This window comes from Chelonoidis abingdonii, chromosome 10, assembly GCF_003597395.2.
Source record: "Chelonoidis abingdonii isolate Lonesome George chromosome 10, CheloAbing_2.0, whole genome shotgun sequence".
Taxonomy (NCBI): Eukaryota; Metazoa; Chordata; order Testudines; family Testudinidae; genus Chelonoidis; species Chelonoidis abingdonii.
Window position 1 is genome coordinate 62,713,699 of NC_133778.1, and position 20,890 is coordinate 62,734,588.

At 37.5% G+C, this 20,890-nt stretch overlaps 1 protein-coding gene across 1 annotated transcript; it reads left to right on the forward strand.

Annotated features, from left to right (window-relative positions):
- The first annotated feature begins 1,875 nt into the window (after positions 1-1,875).
- On the forward strand, positions 1,876-18,419 carry MAP3K19 (mitogen-activated protein kinase kinase kinase 19). The gene is made up of 7 exons (XM_075070253.1): positions 1,876-2,188; positions 5,797-6,040; positions 9,384-9,442; positions 10,872-13,355; positions 14,794-14,943; positions 15,158-15,855; positions 17,953-18,419. The coding sequence occupies exons 4-7, from the start codon at positions 11,136-11,138 to the stop codon at positions 18,017-18,019; spliced, it is 3,135 nt and encodes a 1,044-aa protein (XP_074926354.1). The 5' UTR covers positions 1,876-2,188; positions 5,797-6,040; positions 9,384-9,442; positions 10,872-11,135; the 3' UTR covers positions 18,020-18,419.
- Positions 18,420-20,890: the final 2,471 nt, after the last annotated feature.

A 20,890-nucleotide genomic window follows, 5' to 3' on the forward strand; every position in this document is an offset into this window, starting at 1 on the left:
CGACCCCTCCACACACAGCTCTCCTCAGACAGCCCTTCCCCTAGACCCCACACACACAGCCCTCCTCAGAGACAGCCTTGCCCCTAGACCCCTTCACACACACCCCTCTTGAGAGACAACCCTACCCCCACAGCCCTGCCTGTTCATCTCCACACACACCCATCCGCATACAAAGGCAGCACATCCCTTCCATCTTCAGTCTCCTCAGAGATTTTATGCAGTATAGCTATGTCAGTCCCAAGATATTAGAGAGACAAGGTGGGTGAGGTAATATCTTCTATTGGACCAATCGCTGTTGGTGAGAGAGACAAGATTTTGAGGAAGAAGAGCTATGTGTGGCTCAAAAATCTCAGCAATAGAAAAATCCAGATCCAGAAAAATAGAAAAATTACAGATCCAGACTAACACGGCTATCCCTCTGATACTTGTCACCAATAGAAGTTGGTCCAATAAAAGATATTACCTCACCCACCTTATCACTTCTCAGAGAGACAGCCCTATCATCCCCACACATACACCCCTCTACATACAGACAGCCCTGCCCCTTCATCCCTATACAGATACATCTCCGTCCCCACAGACACCCTACCACAGGGAGAGACACCCCAACCTAATACACTCAGAGACCAATGGGGATCACCCCATCCACCCAGGCTGCTCCACACAGAGACAGCCTACTACATACACATAGAGAGACATGTCCTCTCTCACCCACTCAGAAATGCACACTTCTATACATACATGACCCTACCTCCATACATACCCTGCTCCTATATATATTATCCAACACACATTTCCCCCACTCTTCCTTACATATCTCATGAGACACCACACACACAATCCAGAAAGAGAGAACTTCACACCCAGGCTTGTTTGGGGGCAGTATTTAGGTTCTTCTTTCCCTTGCCAGATCTTCATTCCATTTGTTTGCATGAAGTTCTAACACCTAAATACATTCTTCATTAACACACCTTTGGCCCAAGACTTTTTAATTACAGGGTGTATATAATGTAGAAGTAATATAAGATAAAACTATAGGATGTAGACAGATGAAAACAATACAATCAACCTCTAATTTGATCTCTATTAGCACAAGAGTGAATGAATTTGAAAGCATACTAACACTTAACACTTCTTTGATATTCGCATACAAGTGAATTGTCCTGAGACTCTGGCATGGGCTTGTACCTGGCATGTCAGTGTCACAAGGTTATTCTATTTATAAGTAGTGATTTATGATTGGATTTATTAAGAGTGTACAGTGTACCTTTGCCTGTGCTGGAGGGATTATGGAGTCCTCTATTGGCTGCCTGTTGTACTGGGGTTTAAAAGAGCCCAACACCATGAATGAGCCTGCAGGTGCATTACAGTATGCAGTTTAGTGACAACTATGAAGTCATAGATAGGGTTTGTTCCAGTATATTCAATAAGAATATTTTGATTATTTATTGAGTTCTCTAAGAAGGGGAAAGGAAAGAAAATACTGTATAGTAGAATCTGGTTAATTAGGACACCCCACTGGATGAACTGCCTATTCTAAAAGAGTTTGAAAAGATTTGAAATTAAATAGAAATATAAGAATAAAAACAATATATTTTGAAGGATATACTTTATGTATTAGTGTGAGGTGTTTTTTAAAAGAAGCAAGGAGTTCAGGGAACTTTACTGGGAGGGAAGTAATGATTTTTTAGGAAAGTGGTAGGAATTGACATCCAGAGAAAAGTGCCATAAAAATAGGTCATGCACCAAAAGTATAGCTAGACAGACAAGGGAGAGGGACATAGGCTGCTTCGCATGCTAGAACAGCTCTTTTGTAATTAAGGCCTAAAATCGTACCATGTAGTTTAACCCTGTTTTGTTTCATAGATGGCTGAGACGCCAACTTACAATTCTCCAAACAAAATGCCCAGTGGACAGTTGCCTTGGCAACAGCCTGTAAACTAAACTGTCTGGTTGTAGCAGTGGCTGCCTGAAGGATTTTATGCTAGAAGAATTTGCTTTAATATGGGAACACAGTTGGCTATGCAATCTGAAGCTCACCCAGAAAATAAAATCAAAGTACACAGAATCACAGTGTGAATTAGCTGCTATCCAGTGAAGAGGGACAGCTATGATCTAAAAATTATATTTAGCTGCTCTTCGGATTGGTGTCTCTGTTTCAATACTTGCTCTTTGATACAAGCTCTAGGTAAGCACAGTGTTTCAGCATATTGTACAGAACCTATTATTTTCAATTATTATTTATGAAGCTCCACAGTTATGCATGGTAATTTACAAGAAAGTAAAAAGACAAAATCTTGAAATCACCATCTAATTATAATCTAAGAAAACCAGTTTAATAGAATGCATGTGCTAATATACACCAAGAGAAAGTGTTGTCCAGTGATTAGCATACAGGATTGGGAATCAAGAGTCTTGACTTCTATCCCAGTCTTTGCACTCATTAACTGTGGGACCTTGGGCTAGTCACTCAGCTTCTCTGTATATGTTTAACCATGTTTAAAATGGGGATAATACCTGCCTATCCCATAGGGTTGTTGTGAGGCTTAATATTATTGTGTTTTAAACTTTATGAGATCCTTGGATGAAAGGTGCCATATAAAAGTGCAATTTGTTATAAAAACTTGAACTTCATCTAAGATAAATCCATGGGAATAACTATCAATGAATCTGTAGAGAGTGCTGCGGCACTTGTACTAGGAATTATGCTTTCCTGTTAGTTAATATAATAAGAAATAAGGGCCTGTGCCTGCTCATATTTAACAGTATACAGTAGGAAAATTTTTATTGCGTTCAATGGGAGCTGGATTGGGACCTACATTTTCTCAGTGTTTATTTTATTGTATTTAATGTTGTGACATCAGGCAGTTTTTCCATTCCCATCAGTTGTGCTGTGATCTCAGCTGAAAAGAAAATAAAGGGAGATAAAATAATTAGATGTATAAAAGATCTTAGTTGCATAAAGCAGAAAATGAATTCTTACTTTGCCACTTTGACATTTATTAACCTAAAGGTATTTGTTACCTTGTATGATGGAATCCATAATATAAAACAAAACAAAACAATGTTACAGTTAATTAGTGGTTAGTCCCTGCCTGTCTGTTTATAGTTAGGCTGAAAAATTTAAACATACTATACAAATGTATTGTATTTAAGGTTATTATTCGGGCTAGTTAGTGAGATAAAAACTTATGAATAACACTATGAATATTATTGTTATAATTTAATAACACCAACAGTCCAGGCACTTAAGAATCTCCGCCACAAGTGGAATAATTTAATCTTAAAACAAACAAAAAAGAACAAATTATTCCAAGGTTTCCTTGAGGTAACTTCAGAGATTAATGTGGAGCTCATCATCAGCAATATATCTAAAGTTTAAAAATTTCTCAGAAACCTAGATTTTCAGCACCCTAAAGCTGGAAGTACAGTTCTGATCACAGTAACTGAAGAGAATCTTAAAGTTAAGTATTTACTATCCAATACTGCAAATGTATATTGACTTAATCAAGCGACCTATTCAGGTCCCTTTTTCTCTGGTCTGTTAGATGCCTTCTATTCCCCAATGTTATATAAAAGGAGAGAGATCAAAATAAATCAATAAAAAAACAAACATACCAAAGTTATCACCTCTTTATAGGTCTCCCAGAGTGTCTTGTATTATCTCTGTCTGTCTTTTAGACAGCAAGCGCCTCATGGCAAAGGCTGTCTTTGTGTTGTGTATAGCATGGAGCATACTGTCAGTGCTCACAATAATAAAATAAATCCCCCCTATCCCAGGGAAGTACTGGCCTCCACTTTCAGCAGCTCCCATTGGCCTGGAGCAGCAAACCACAGCCAGTGGGAGCCGCGATTGGCCGGGCCTGCGGGTGGGGCAGGGGCTTTCCCTACACAAGCGGCATCCCAAGTTTGGGAAACACTGCTCTAAACCATAGCATTTGTTTAAACAAAGAAACCTTGCCAAAAAAAATTGAACAAACTATGTGTTCAGATTAATTGTTCAGCCAGTCTGTTCTTTATTGCATTTTATCTCTTCCTTCCTTTGTACATTGTCTATGTAGATTATAAAATCTTCCGGTAAGATATTACTTTTCATTTTAGTCTTTACTGCACCTAGTTCACTGTTGGTGCTAAAAAATAAAATAAAATAAAGAATCTATTTTTATTTTCCACAGCTAATACTTGTTGGAAACTTACAAGTACATTTGACTCAATATCTTGCTGCAATGATCTCCATGGGCTAATACAATGCTAAAATTGGGACCTTTGGATGTACTCCCATAATATTTACTAATACTAACAATATCATCTTCTTTTATTTATTTTAACTTGTAATGTTTTAATTTAATTCCATATTCTTCAGGTTTGGAAAAAGTAAACAGAAATACCATTCATTATTTATTATTCAGAGACTAAAAGGGAGAGAATCCATCAGGCCTGTTGCCATCAAATCCCTCTAACGCCATTTTGATTAAGATTATTTTTATTTTAATAATCAGACACTTGTGTAAGGTTTTACATCTTCATTGGGCTTTAATTAATCCTCACACCACTTCTAACAGTTTGTAACTCTAACTTCTTTTGTGACTCTTTGTATAATCATATCCCTATTATGGCATTATAGATGGTTGGATTTCCCTTACAAAAGGGAGCAGATATTCTTTTTAATGATAGCAGTGAGACAACTGTCCCTGTGGTGAAACATCATGTGCATGAGAAATGTCTGTCAACTGTAAACAGTCCATATTCCTCTGATGCATTTATTGTAATCAACATGACAAGGTGACCTACACCTCCTTCAGCACTTACTGGGTAGTTAAGTACAGGTTTCATTGTACTTTTCTTCCTGTGAATGAGCCTAGTTAAAATAACTCTTCCTGGAAAAACAGGCTCTGATTCTCCACTTAGTTAAGACTATTTTGTCCCCCTGGGAGCTATGGTGTCATGCATCATGGGAGGTGAGTTTAGCCAGCCCATAAATAACATAGGCATGAGGCACCAAACTGCAACCCCCATGAGGTACAGGGGCAGCATTTCTAAATCAAAATTTTCAGTTTAAACCAAAAGTTTTGGCTGATATTTCAGTGTTTGGATGAAATTTTTCAGCTTTTGATTTCTGATTGAAAAGTTAATATTTTCTGCATAAAGAAACTCCCAATATAGGGACAATGGATGTGGCATTTAAAATGTGCAGAATAATTCACTCAAAAATTTACGTGTATTTATACAGGGCAAAAATCCCATTGACTTGACTGGAGCCAGGATTTCTATCCATATTTCCTCCTACTGTGTAGGGAGTAGCTAAACCCAAATTCTTACCTTAGAGTTCACTCCTGCAAGATGCTGAACACGCTGGCCCTGATCCAGAAAAATATTTAAGCACGTATGCTTAACTTCAAGTATGGGAGCAGTCCTACTGACTTAAATAAATCGGCAAGAAAAAAAACCTTGCCCTATTATACAACTAACAGCAGTGGATTTGGAAATGACTTGTTTGATATCAGATGACAGGAGAAAAGGAATGTGTGCAGTGGGATACATGTTGATGGAAATTAAATTTGTGAGCTTACCCCAATGAATCTGAATGCCTGGATGAAAAAGAAAATGAGTGGCCAGACAATATACTTACTGCATCTCTCCATAGACATACAAAAAGACTCCATTGGGGAAATTGAGGAAGAAGAGGTTGTGTGTGAAGTTCTTACTATAGTACCAAGACCGTGCTAAGACATGAAGGCAAAGGCCCTGTTGTAGGAAGTTTTCAATCTAAACAGTTACTTTGGTTTTGCCTTTTAGGCAGGTATTATCAGTGCCCAGCCTATGGCCAGATGAACAATCTGCTTCTTTTCCAGATGAAAGACAGAATTCAAGATGCATCAGTATACTTCATTACCTTTTTTCTTGGAGAAAGAGGAAAACAGACACCTGCATGATTTTGACCTCAACTTTCTGGTGCAGGGATCTTGCTCAAGAGTCTAACATTTGAAGTCCCTTATAGGATTAGATGCCCTTCAAAAAATTAAAGTACAGATTCAGCAAAGTATGTTACATTTTTAAAGTTATTACTTTTACAGTAAAGTTATGTCTTTCTGTAGACTACACAAACAGGCTACAGTCAAGTGGCTAAGCCTCAAAATCAGCCTTTTGTTTTCAAATTCATTTTTTGTCTTCTTCCGGTTTGCTTGCTGCCTTCTTCATGTTCAGTATACTTTGGTCAGACCACCATCCCTCTGTCTTTTTGTGTGTATCTGTAAATGAAAGAGACAAAGAGGAGCAATGACAGAAAACAAAAAATAAACAAGGGAGAATTATATCCCTCTTCATCTTTTTTCGTGTTTAGTCAATGTGGTCAATCTTTGGGTGAAATCCTGGCCCCACTGAAGTAGAGAGTAGAATTCCCACTGACTTCAGTGGGGTCAGGACTTCAAACCTGTGTTTTATTTCCCCTTGCATTACCAATTCTAATTGGTCAGTTTAGCCACAACAAAGGACATAAGAACATAACAATGGCTTTACTGGGTCAGACCAATGATCCATCTAGCCCGGGATCCTGTCTTCTGACAGTGGCCAATGCCAGGTACCCGAGAGGGAATGAACAGAACAGGCCATCATCAAATGATCCATCTCCTGTCATCCACTCTCAGCTTCTGGCGGTCAGAGGTTAGGGTCACATGGATCATGGGGTTGCATTGCTGACCATCTTGGCTAATAGCCATTGATGGACTTATCTTCCATGAGCTTATCTAATTCTTTTTTGAACTCAGTTATATTTTTGGCCCATACAACATCCTGTCAACAAGTTCTATAGGTTGTGTGTTGTATGAAGAAATACTTTCTTTTGCTTGTTTTCAACCTGCTGCCTATTCATTGCATTGGGTCATCCCTGGCTCTTGTGTTATGAGAAAGAGTAAATAACACTTCCTTATTCACTTTCTCAAAATCATTCATGATTTTACAGTAAAACCTCAGAGTTATGAACATCTCGGGAATGGAGGTTGTTCGTAACTCTGAAATGTTCTTAACTTTGAACAAAACGTTGTGACTGTTCTTTCAAAAGTTTACAACTGAACATTGATTTAATATGATGCAATACAGCTTTGAAACTTTACTATGCAGAAGAAAAAATGCTCATTTTAACCATCTTAGTGTAAATGAAACAAGCACAGAAACCGTTTCCTTACCTTGTCAAATCTTTTTTTTTTTTTTAAACTTTCCTTTTATTTTGTAGTAGTTTACATTTAAAACCAATACTGGACTGTATTTCCTTTTTGGGGGGGGGGAGGGGAGAGGGGGTGTCTGCTGCTGCCCGATTGTGTACTTCTGGTTCCAAATGAGGTGTGTGGTTGATTGGTCAGTTCGTAACTCTGGTGTTCCTAACTCTGAGGTTCTATTGTATAGACCTCTATCATCTCTCCCCTTAGTCATCTCTTTTCAAGCTGACAAGTCCCAGCTTTTTAATCACTCCTCATTTGGAAGCTGTTCTATACCCCTAATCCTTTTTGTTTCCCTTCTCTATACTAGGGTTGCCATGTATCTGTTTTTCGACTGGAATGCCCAGTCAAAAAGGGACCCTAGTGGCTCCAATCAGCAGGCTTCCTACCAGGCTCTGTACTGCTCCTAGAAGCAGCAACGTGTGCCTCAGCTCCTAGGTACAGGCGTGGCCAGGGCTCCAGTTCTAAGATATCTTTTTTGAGATGGGGGCAACCAGAACTACATGCAGTATTCAAGGTGTGGTTGTACCATGGATACATATAGTAGCATTATGATATTTTCTGTCTTATTATCTATCCCTTTCTTAATGGTTCCTAACATTCTTTTAACATTTAATTTATTTTGATTTTAAGGGTTAAATACCTCTGATCTAAAGCATAACAAGAAAGCTGAGGTGAGATGTAATTTTATATGATATTTAATATTAAATTGAATACTGTCTTCCAAATTTCACATTATTTCTAAATTTGAAATGATACCTCATACCTAAGAATGGTACAGCACAGTAACAAAACTGTAAAGTGTAACTATTGGTGGAAAAACTGTATACCTGCTCTCTACTCAGCTTTCCCAGTATGATAAGAATTGCCAGCTATATTACACAATGATTTATGCAGAAACAAAATTGCCAGATAAATCATGTCAGATTTTTTATTTTGGGGTGGGGGTGGGGGACATAGAAAGGTGTGGAACCTTTAAAAAGCTGTGTGCGCAAGTATTTCAAGTATGTGCACGCTGGATATTAAACCTCCAATTTTTCTGGTGTTTTTTCTAGAATCAGCACTTTTTCTAGTTTTTATAGCATTTTAAAATTGAAAGCAAGCAAACCATGAAGAATACATGTTGATTTTCAGATAACTGGTTGAGCGTGTAGTGCTAGCAAGTAGAAAAAGAGTCTTGCCAACTATTATGTGGATTTAATGTGGAAATTCATGATAAATTGTGAACAGGGACTAGTATAAATTTTTTTTTTTTTTTACTTACTTTTCTAATCATAGCCACACTTTACTTATTAAATAGGAATCATATCATTGACGTTCCATGCAGCTTCAAATGCCTTAGGCAAATAAAGTACACTGTATCCAAGAAAACGAGAATTTCCTGTTTATGTGTATGCATTAATAGCAGTCACCACATAGGAATTGTCATACTGACTCAGACCTGTGCTCCATCTACTCCAATAACAGATATTTCAGAGGAAGCTGCAAGAGATCTTATAATGGGGAATTATGGAATAAGCTCTCCATAGGGAAAAGTTTCTTCCTAACCCTTGTCAATTAGTGATGGTTTTAATGCCTTGAAATTTAAAGATTTATATCCTTTCTAAATATTATTTTAGCCCTATTGAATATCACTGTGGCTGTTCTCCATTTTTCTTGTAAATATCCAATCCTTTTTGAAGCCTGCAAAGGTCTTGGCCTTAAATTATATTTAGTGGCAATGAGTTCCACAGTTAACTATGCATTGTGTTAAAAGTATTTCTGTTTATCATTTTGAACTTGTCTTTCAATTTCCTTCACACTCTGCTTATTTTGGTTTATGATGAGAAAAGGTAAGGAATAGCATTACTTACAACTCATTATTTTGTATACGTATACTATCTCTTCTATTATTCTTCTGCTCTGTAAATTAAGCAGTTCCAGGTTTTTCAGTCTCTCTTCATACAGACCTCTTTTCATAGTGCTCAACATACCAAGACTGTTTATAAATTGATGCTGGGAAACAGTAAGGAACCTGGAAACAAGTTTTATACTGAATAATTTCACAAGGCATAAAAGAATAAAAATAAAAAGTGCTTTGAAAAGGGGCAATTCAAATTAGGGAAGATATTTAAGGAGATAATTTGTTCAGACTCAGTGTGGTTTAACTTTTAATTTTATTTCATCCCTTAGGTTATACTGACCTCTAGAGGCACAAGAGTTGGGATAAAATCAAACAATCCAGATAAAAGGTGTGCAGACTAAAAGAAGAAAGAGCCTGCCAAAATTCTGAATTTTAAGGTATAGAACTTGTTCCCCACACCAGCACACTCAAAGCTTGGTTTGCTCCAATGGGACAGACAGAAGCACTATTTTGAAATTATCGTATACAAATGAGCACATAGTGCATGCAAGTGACCACTAATTGTTTCTGTGGAATTGTGTTTGTTTGTACATTTGCATATCAACACACAGCATGTTCTTTGAGCTCATTTCCCCCCATGTGTTACCCCACATACACTTTGAAATATACTCTGTGCCAAATCCTCTTCATAGAATTAATGTAAATAGTCCAAATAGGAATATACTCACATAATTCCCTAAGCACTGCAGAATAATTGATATAAAGTAGTTCTACCTACAGGAAAAAAACAAACATTATTTGTACACACAGTGTGAGCAACCTGCGTAACAACAGTTTGACCACTCATTGTAAGTGAGGCCAAACTCGTAACAGAAGAAAAAAGAATTGCTTTAGTTTAAACAGGCCCTGTCTACACAAGGAACATGTAAAAAAAAAAAAAAATCCATCTAGTACTACCACCATTGTACTGCACTGGTGGAAGCCCTAGAATAGGCAAAGGTCTTGCAGCTTCTGGCATATTTACCATTGTGTCAATTAATCATGTGTCAATATAGTATGGTTTATGGAAACTGGTGAGGCTAGACTTAACACCTGGATAAGCTGCACTGTTTCAGCTGTTTAAGGTTATAGTAACAAATCTGTTGAATCTGGAAAGAATTTTCTGCATGGATAAAACAGCTACAATTAAGATATCACACTTTTATAGTTTTGTGGTTGAAAGCTTTTTTTTTTACTGCTTAAATTAGATTTATATTCCATGGCATCATGACTATTAGCATTACTTGAAAATTCACTAGTTACAATACATTCTTGGAACCAGAATAAAGACAAATTTAACTGTAAGGCTTGTTCTCTCATTGAGAAAGTGCATAGCAAATGACATAAGTTCTAGGATATCAAAACACTGGTTACCATTTGAATTTTTACAGAAAACACACAAATCATAGATCAAAGACAGTTAACAGGTAACATCTTATGATGATTTTTATAAGCTTGTGTAAAAGGGCTTACTACATATCTCAAAAAAAAAAAAAGTGACATGTGCCTCATATCAAATAATTCCTCTTTCCCTAGTGCTAAATGCATAGAAATAGAGGATGAGATACACAGATCAAATGGGTCATTATAGCTATCAACCATCTTTGCATTTTATGTGTTGATACTGGACCTGAAAATGAGTTAAATACTGAGAATTTGCCAAAAAATACAGTTGGGCATATTTTCTTGCTTAAAACTATTGATTACTGCCTCAAAATTTTGTATTTGATCTCCCAAATACAAAGCATATTACTAATAGTTTGTTCTGGAACTTACAGTTTCGCCTGGCATCAGTGACATTTCAACCTATAAGAACAGTTCAACTTACTCCTTTACAGGACAATGAAGTCAATGCAAACACTGATAGCAACAATATTTTGAGTATTACAAATTCTGTACCTATACCTACAAAACCATGTATGAAACTTTACCAGCCTCAATAAGCCAAACCGTAGCAAAGGCAGGCTAAAAAGTCACCAGAACAGGCTCCTGCTATTGTTTCTGATAGCTCTACTTCAACAGGAAACCTGGACTCATTCAGAATGGGTGAGTATTACAAATGCTCTGCAGACTTGAAAGAACAAGCAAGTGAAATAAAATTAAAATGCAGTGAAGCTGATGTAGGTATTAAAACTGAGCAGGCTGACTTTGAAAAATATCAGCTTTCAATAACCTATGAAAATTCAGATATTGTGAATACAGCCAGCGTTTTTGATGACAGTCATGCTAATTTCAACTCAAGTGAAGTGACAAACATCAAGGAGAACTGTGAAATATTTGCAGTTCAGTGTCCTGCGTCAAGCAATGCAGACAGTGTAAGAGGTGGAAACTGTGAGAGAAATGTAGAACTAAGGAGTGCCATTAGAACTTATTTAGAGGAAGTGGATGTTTCAGGAGTGATACCTGCTCATAGTTGGTGTGCAGATGTAGACACTGTGAACGCCGTGCTTGAAAATCATGGTTTAGACTCAAGCTGCAAAAATGAAGTAGTAGAATCATATCATATGCTAGAAGATAAATCTATAGCTAAAATCATTCCTCACTTTTCTGCTGGGAAAGCAGAAAACAGTGTTTATCCAGTAGTCTTTGGAACAACTGAAAAAATTGCAATTTCAGCAGCAACTGAAACAAAAATCAATAAATCGGTTCCTCTTGTCTATATTACACTATCTGAACATGAGCCACCATGGGCACCACAGACTGCCAAATGTCCCACCAGAAAAAAGGATGTCATCCATAGCATGCCTCCTAATGCGAGTCACAGCTTCAGCATACTTGCTTACAAAGAAAGTGACAAAATAAAAACTAATACAAATAGATCTGCTTCAAAGACTAAAATGAGTAGCGAAGTACCTCAAGATTTCTCTGTTTCTGATGAGAGTGCCACAAAATGTAACACACACAATACAAACATCAAGAACCACCTTTTCCCTTCTGTAGGACTCTCTCATCTGGAATCTGAGGCTTCCTCAAAGCTTCAGGAAAAAAGACCTCAGATGAAGAAACACCATGTTCTTCAGAGTGCTCAGAAATCTAAAAAGCAAACATTTCCTTATATCTGCAAAAGTTCAAGTAACTTAAAGAAACATGTTACTCCACTTTCTGTTCCACGAACACAGTCTGCCTCAGATTTCTTGAATTTGAAATATAGTGACATGTTCAAGGAAATAAATTCAAATGACAAAGGCCCAGGGATTTATGAAATGTTCGGGACTCCTGTATATTCCCAAGTGCGTGGACTTGGTCAACATGAGAGCAGATTTTACAGGGAAGTTTGTTCTGCTCCACCTGGGAGATACATTGCTAATAAACGTAAATCTACCTGCACTACTGAGAGAGACAGCAGGAGAATAAGGAGCACCCAGAAAAGAACACGTTCTAAACCCAATAACACAATTGACATTAAACAAAAGCACAAAGACTTAACACCAGAAGAGAGAAGTTCTGAGTTAAGAGATAGCAACACGGAGCTAGAAGATGTTGTAATAATTTCTGGTCCAGATTGGCACATAAAGGCTTCAAGGAGCACACCATTGTTTAATGAAGATGAAGGTCAACAGTTTCTGGTTTTGAAAGAGTTTTCACAATTCACTAAACAAAATGAAATCATTCCGAATTCAAACTTGTCAATTATTAAAGAAGTCCCTTTGGAGCAGTCTTCAGATAATAGAGATGTAGTTAACAATCAGATTCTTGCAACCAGTGTCTACAATTTTCAGCAGGTTGATGATAAACATCATGTAGAATGTGTTGCTTTAGTGAGCAGTTTTCTAAAGACAGATCAGAACAACAAGTGTGTAGTCCAAGGAAGAGTGGATATGGATGACTCCATGAATCTGGAAGCAAACCAGACCTTCTGCAAATCTATAGATAAATATGAAGCACTTTTTGCATTGTCTTTTCCAGACAGAGCAGACTGTGTATCTTCTCAAAGAAAACTAGATCAGAGTTGGACGCACATGTCTGAAAATTGTAATTCAGAAAATGCATCAACTCAGCAGCCAACAAACCAGACTTCAAATGCTGCAAGCCCAGTTTTCCAGACTTATCAAAATATTCTAGACTATGCAGATAATGAAGAACTGACTGATGAGTTGCTTTGTTGCCTGGCGGCAGAGCTGCTAGCACTTGATGAAAAAGATACTGCCTCTTCCAGAATACCTACAAAGAATACAGGTTCTAAAACAGAAAATGTATTTGCTAAAGAAGAAAGAGGCAGTGTGAATGAAGATGGCAAAGTAGTAGCAAGTGCAGAGGAACAGGTAAAAACAAACTTCCCATATCTTGCTAATTGTTTCCCCATGCTGTAGCAACACCAGCATGAAAAAATAGATGAGCCCCCTTATTAGTCAAGCAGATGGTAGCCTGTCCACATCCAGAATATTTGTGCCCAGTTCAATTTTTGTGCCTCATCCTGGTATGCAGACAGACTTGCCCATTAGAGATTTTCCAAAACGAGAAAACTGTATAGTTAGCCTATATTCCTTTGACTACCTAGTCACTTTCTCAGAATCTCAATAAGCAATTGGGATAAGCAGAGTATCCATCTTGAAGACCACTAGAAGTGACAAATAAGCCTGACCAACAGTGACCATATTCAAGGATGAAAGGAGTAATTATGGAGAAACTAAAATGGGCAAAGCTAAAATAATAAGCAGTGATATAAACTGGAAAATTGGGTCAAGGAAGGGGACAAGATATTTCTGCCATAGGAACAAACCAATAGATTTCTTTGGGCCAAGGCAAAAGCACAGGCTCTCTAACCCTAACTACTACAAGCGGTGTCTGCCTTCCACAGAGGGCCGCCTCCTCCGTTTGGATCTATGTTAGCCATCAGATCACTGCTCTAGAAATGACCATAAAGTGTTGGCTTATCATAGAAGATTGAAATGAGTTTAAATTGGGAAAAATAAAAATAAAAACAAGAGAGCTCTATTAGGGAAGGAGCAGAGCATAGTTATAGAACACTGAACCGGGCCTCAAGAGACCTGGGCGCTCTTCTGAATTTAGCCACTAACCTGCTGTGTGACCTCATACAAGTCATTTCACCTCTCTACTTCTTCCCCCCATCCCCTCTGTAACTTCAGGGCAATTATTTTTCACTGTGTGTTGGTGCACATTAGGGCACTGATATGAAGGTGCTACTGTAACACAAAATAGTAAATACACACCCACTTGACAGATTTCACTTTCCCTCCTCCTAAGCATCCCTGGGTAGATAGGGAAACTATTTCCCTTCATTCTGAAACACCCCCTTCCAAATTAGCTCCAACTTGTTTTAGAGCAATTGTTCTGGAGGAAGCCATTTCTAGGGCTGGGATATATTTAAATGTATTATCTAGTCCAAGGCTAGTGTCAGGTTGATTCTTCAGATTAGTAAAATGTAGGTATTTGAGTGACAGACAAGGGGATACCCTGCTATCAACCGTTCTTCCCAGATGGATTCCCTAATGTTTTCTCACTGGCATTCAATAGTGCCTAGATACCATACTTACACATTACTTGAAAGTACTTCTTACATACTAGTCATTGTGCCTATGGGCCAACCAGAAGCCTTGTAATTTGACTACTCTAAAGAAATATTATAAAGAAGAATAATTTCAGATTGTTTTTTAAAACATGTGAATAACATTAAAATAAAGGCTTTATCTTCCTTTCTCCTCTGACTGACCCTCTCCCTGACTACTACCTCTCTGGCAGAGTTACAGTAAAGCTTTCCTGGCACCAAAGAGGGAAAGTGACTTGTTGAACTTCAATGAATCTACAGCATTTCCAGAAAGCAGTCTAGGTAATAAGGCTCCTATCACATGGACTAGAGGTGAAATCCTTGGAAAGGGAGCCTATGGCACTGTAAGTTAAAGTCTGAATATTTAAAAAAATATGTGTTTGCCTCAAGCTACATAAAATGTATCTGTAACTATTTCCCCTATTATCCCATTTACTGTATGTGTCAAAATATTTTGGATTATACAGATGAGGTCTAGATCAACTTCCATGATACATTTATTTTTTAAAAAGCCTGTCTTTAATTCATATTTTTTTTCAAATACTGGTTTGATTGCAGGTGTACTGTGGTTTGACAAGCCAGGGGCAATTAATAGCAGTGAAACAAGTTGCTTTGGATACCTCAGATAAAGTCACTACAGAAAAGGAGTATCAGAAGTTGCAAGAAGAAATTGACCTGTTGAAAGCACTAAAGCATATCAACATTGTAACCTATTTAGGAACATGTTTAAAAGATAACATCGTAAGCATTTTCATGGAGTTTGTTCCTGGTGGCTCAATTTCCAGTATTATTAATCGTTTTGGGCCATTGCCAGAAATTGTCTTTTGTAAATATACCAAACAAATTCTACAAGGGGTTGCATATTTACATAAAAACTGTGTGGTACACAGAGATATCAAAGGCAATAATGTTATGCTTATGCCAAATGGTGTGATAAAGCTGATTGACTTTGGATGTGCAAAGCGTTTAGCATGGGTAAGCCTGAGTGGCGCACACAGTGAAATGCTCAAGTCTGTGCATGGAACTCCATATTGGATGGCACCAGAAGTAATAAATGAATCTGGATATGGAAGAAAATCAGACATCTGGAGCATTGGATGCACTGTATTTGAGATGGCAACAGGTAAACCACCTCTGGCTTCCATGGATAGGCTAGCAGCTATGTTTTACATTGGAGCCCATAGAGGACTGATGCCTTCTTTACCTGACCATTTCTCAGGAAAAGCAGTGGACTTTGTCCACGTATGCTTAACCAGGTAAGTAGTTTACTTTTACGTATATTAGTTTTAAATAACGACTTTTGATCTTTGATGCAGTTTCTCAAATTGTTTTAATGTTGCTGATCATCAGTGGAAGCTTGGGTTATCTCCTATAAGATAAAATGCCTATTTAAGGTTGAATTTACTTAGCATTCCAAGAAGGCTTGAAGTAATACTAAATATGAAGGCTTCAAATTCCATAATGCCATATATCAAAAGTTATGAACCTCTTGGGTTTTTTCCATCAAATCCTGGCATCACTATTTATATGGAGCTAGAGCATGCCATGGATGGTTAGGTAAATCTCCTGAGTTCAGTGGAGACACCTTCTTAAAAATGCTCATTGACTTAGGGCTAGCAAAGGGAAACAACTTACAAGACTGGGTCATAAATGGGGGAGCCCTCACATAACTATTTACTTTTTTATTAGAAAATTCTTTAGCCATTACCACTCTAGAAAATATGTTCTTTCTGAAAGAGAGCACATTCCATGTAAGTCATTCAGCAGACCTGGGTGTTGTTTTGCAATGTTTACTTTAAAAAAAGTTTATTTTTTTTAGATTTTTAAACAGCAGTTTATGCCCAACGCAACAGAAAAGTTACATTTGAAGGGGTAGGAATAGCACAGTTTCCTGCTGGCTGCAGGTATTCCAGTGAAATGAATGGGAGACTTCTATGGGCAGCTGAGGAAAGAATTTGAGCACTACAGAGACAAATGATTTAGTAGATAAGGTAGTGGCTGGAGAGTCAGGAGACCTGGGTTCTATTCCCACTTTGTTACTGACCTGCTATGTGAGCGAGGGTGAGTCACTGCCTCTTTGCTTCCCCTCCCAAAATACTGTGTTGTTCACCTAGGTTCCAAGGGAAGAAAATCCTATAAAATAGCTATTGATAGAGAGAATGTAAAGGAAAATTTGAGTATTCATCAGACTGGGTGATTTTGCATTTACTAAGATGCTTCCATCAAAGACTTTTAAAGCATTTTACACTAATTTAGCATTAATATTCCTGTGATGCAGGTATTGTTCCAGTTTTACAGAAAAAAGGAAGGGAGTACACACATTAATTTACTTGTCCCTGGTTGCAAAGAAAGGCTGTGAAGAGGAACCTCAAGGCCAGCCTTTTCCCCTTGATATACATCCAGTGACATTGAGAATTAGCCCCCATCTATCCCCCCAAAAAGTGCCTTACTGTACAATTCTCTTTGAAAAAATCACGGATAACTACAGATGGGAAATTTGGTACCACGTGGGTTTTGGTATTACATCTGGGTTTACCAATAGTCTTCATTAATAGAGGTATTAACTAGAATGTTAAAATCTGCGTAAAATCTGCTAAGTTAGGGACAGCTTCAAACAAAATACAAATGATCTAGAAAAATTAAATACATAGGCAGAAAACAATATTAGATTAAGTTTGAAAAAATGCGAATTGAAACATGCATATGGAAGCCCAGAGGAAGGAAACCTAGAAAACAGTCTTCTCAGTGTTCGCAATTCTTGTGACTTTATCATGACTCTTGCTGTTTGGGATGTTCTTTTTAAAAAGTCTTGGCTCCTGGAGTCAAGTGATTCCACAAAAATCTCAGCTTTCATATAATAATAATAATAAAGAAAAAAAAAGTTTCTAGCCCACATAGTTGTGGAGATTAGCTTGAGAATATGACCATAGTCTATCCCAAAGGCTCAAAAACAGAGGGGAAAAAAAAGTAGCTAATACATATTTGGTCACTGCATATAGGTAGAGTCAGCAAGCAGAGAAATAAATCATTCTTTAAATAGCTTTGATGCAACTGCCTCTGGAATAGCCAGATTACACGAAAGCTATTGACTAATTGGAAGAAATTCAGAGCAAGTGACAATGAGATCAGAGGGCTGGAGGAAATGATTTATGAGTTAAGAATACTATCAAATTAATGACAACCTGCATTTTTCACCCAGTCCACCCCAAGAATGTCCAAGAAAAAAGAGGAATGACTGGAGAAATTATGAATTAAAATTGTATCTAGATTTTATAACTTAACAGTAAAGCAACATGGATGTTTTGTAACAACTGTTTATTTTATGTATTAATTTCCCTCACCCCACTATGCAGAAATCAACATGAGCGTCCGTCTGCTGTACAACTGCTGCAGCACCCCTTCATGAAGGGAAGACAATGAACTTTTCAAAACGTCTGCCAAACTAATGTATATTTTTGACTCATATCTATTTCTACCACTACAAAAGGTTAATTTGCATTTGATTTGAAAATGGGAATGTAGTAACTTACTAAAACTCAACAATCAGCCAAACATTGGAAAGCGCCTATGAGACTGCAATATAATTATACTAGTTTGATTTGTGATATGAAATACTTATCAGGGTAGGGGAATGCAGTTGCCATTTATCCAGTAAAGAAATTCTTTGCAGGAAAAGTCTTTGCTCTATATACACACTGGTCTGTAAAACTTCTGTAATGAACATTTCCTGTTTTCTCTGGGCATATGAATGCTATGATAATTTGAGAAGTTTCATTCTCTCTCCTGGTACTGGTATTAAATTCACTTTGCCATAGTGAAGTTGTCACTTGTCTATATCGCCACTGAATCTGTGCATTTGATGGGTAAAATTTGGAAGGGGGCCATTTAAGATGTCACTAAAACTACAGTATTAAAGAGAAATCTCTAAATGCTGTAAAGGAAGACTATCCTTTTCCAGGGTTGATGCACGCTCTTTGGACAGATGCATTGTACTTCACTGATACTGAGCAGTAAAAACACAGGCCAAATGGCTATGAAGTGCTTGACTGTTCATTAAAGAGCTATAAAACGCTAATCATAATCTACTGTATTCAATATCTTGGTTATGATTTAATGGAAGAAATTTGATTTGACACTTTGAAATTTGGATATTCAATATAGTCCATGGATTGGTCGCTTGAAAAGCAAGATTGCAGCATTTCTGATTGTATAAGATGTGATATTGTGGGTACAAGGCAAAAAGGTAAAGCAGGAATAACTGCTTAGAGGTGATGCTTGAGTCATCAAGCTATTATGAGCTGAGAGGGGTAAAATTTCTCTCTTGTACAAATTGAAGTTCTCTCACTTCTCTAATACAGGTAGAAATACACTCACCAAAGAATAAAATATAAACATAACATTGAAAATTTAAAGTCACTTAAGAACTTGAGAATTTTACCTTAAGTGACTTAGGAGCCAAAGTCTCAGTTTCAAAAGGGACTTAAACACACAGGAGCCAAAATCCCATTGACTTTCAGTAAGTCCCAGGAGAGTTTTAGGCTCCTAAATGCACAAGTCCCTTTTGAAAATAGGATTTAGGAGGATGTCATTTAAGCAATTTTGAAAATTTTACCTTTAGTCACCTAGGTGTCTGTTCTCACCACCTCCAGGAGCAGTGTGTACTATTGCCAATCACCAACATTTAAAAATCATGATCTAGGCCTCCAATAACCATGAGTCACAATCATTAAGTTAATAAATTTTGCCTTCTGCTTTCTAAGCCTTTATAATTCTCTGCTCATTGTTTCAGTTTTCTCTCTGCTTTAAGTGAAAGCTGAGATTCTCATGTAATCACTTGACTCTTAGAATTGAGGCACTAAACACCAAGTATCTCAAGGGCTGGCAAAGTTGACAGTGCAGGAGAATTCAGAAGTAACTGACTATAGATTAGTTCCATCATTCAAGCAAAATAAAATGCAAACTGTAAATTAATGATCTGTAAAAGGAAAAGTAATTTAGATGTAGAAAGCAGACCTTCTTCAACTTTTTACTTTAGGAGCAGGAGCATGCTTCACAACATGGCAGGGAAGTCAAAACACAAAACAGGATTTAGATGCCCGTGGCAAAACTTTGCAGGATCATGACATTGTTACTTCATCAATCCTGCAGTTCCCTGTTAGTCTTCCATAGCTGCAGAAGTTATGCAAGTTTTCAGTTTTAATAATCGGAAGTATTGACAATGTAAAGATTTTTTTCTCCTTTTAAAGTGTCACACAACTACTAACAATGAAATTAAAGTGGTTTTTGGTGATATACATTAGGTGCCGTTTTGCTAGCATACGTAAACTGAAAGTTCTGACATGAACCAATATGGGCAGGAAGGTCTTGCAGGATCCTATATACATCTCTGTAGGAATTCCATATAAACAAAATCTGTTAGAAGACAAGAATTAGGGGTCACAGTGACTAACTGGTTTCCTGTCTCCCTTCCTCCTTCTCCCAGCCCAGGCATTTACTTTATGATAGATTCCAAGTTGTGTAAGCATGGAAAATGCTAGAACCATTCTGCTGCTCAGCGAGAAACCTGTGATAACTCCTGCATTGTATTTAAGCATATAAAGTGCATGCAGAATCAACAGCTATCCACACCAGTTGTCTTTTCTAACTGTAACACAGGCTAAACCCATCTAATAGTTCAGTTACCACAAATTGCACCATAATTGCACAAATTGCTTTTTGAATTTACTGCAGAATTGTTTCATAATGTACATTTTAATTTTTTAAACATCTTTAGTCCTCATTGTGTGATGAACATTTGAACTGTTAACTATAACCAAATGAAGTGGGACTTGCCAGTTTGTAGAAAACTTAGTGAACTGCCCTATTTATCTAGTTCAGTGAGGTGTTACCACTGACATGTGATGGCGCTTTTGATATCAGCACGGTAAGTTATTTCACTGTGGGTTGCTTAAGCAGTAACATACTTATTTGCATTGTTGATGGCACAGAACAGTGATTTTCAACTAGGGTGACCAGATAGCAATCATGAAAAAAATCGGGATTAGGTGGGGGGGTAATAGGCATCTATACAAGTCCCAAATATCAGGACATCTGGTCACTCTATTTTTAACCCATCAGCACATTGTTGAGGCCCATGTTATCATAAGCCTCTTTCTCAAATCTGGACCTTAGCGTCCAAAATCTGGGTGCTTAGTATGAACCTCCAAGCTTAATTACCAGCTTGGATCTTATCTCGCTGCCACCAACCAGGAATCCGTGCTTGGTACACTTGAGCCCCCCAAAACCTTCCCT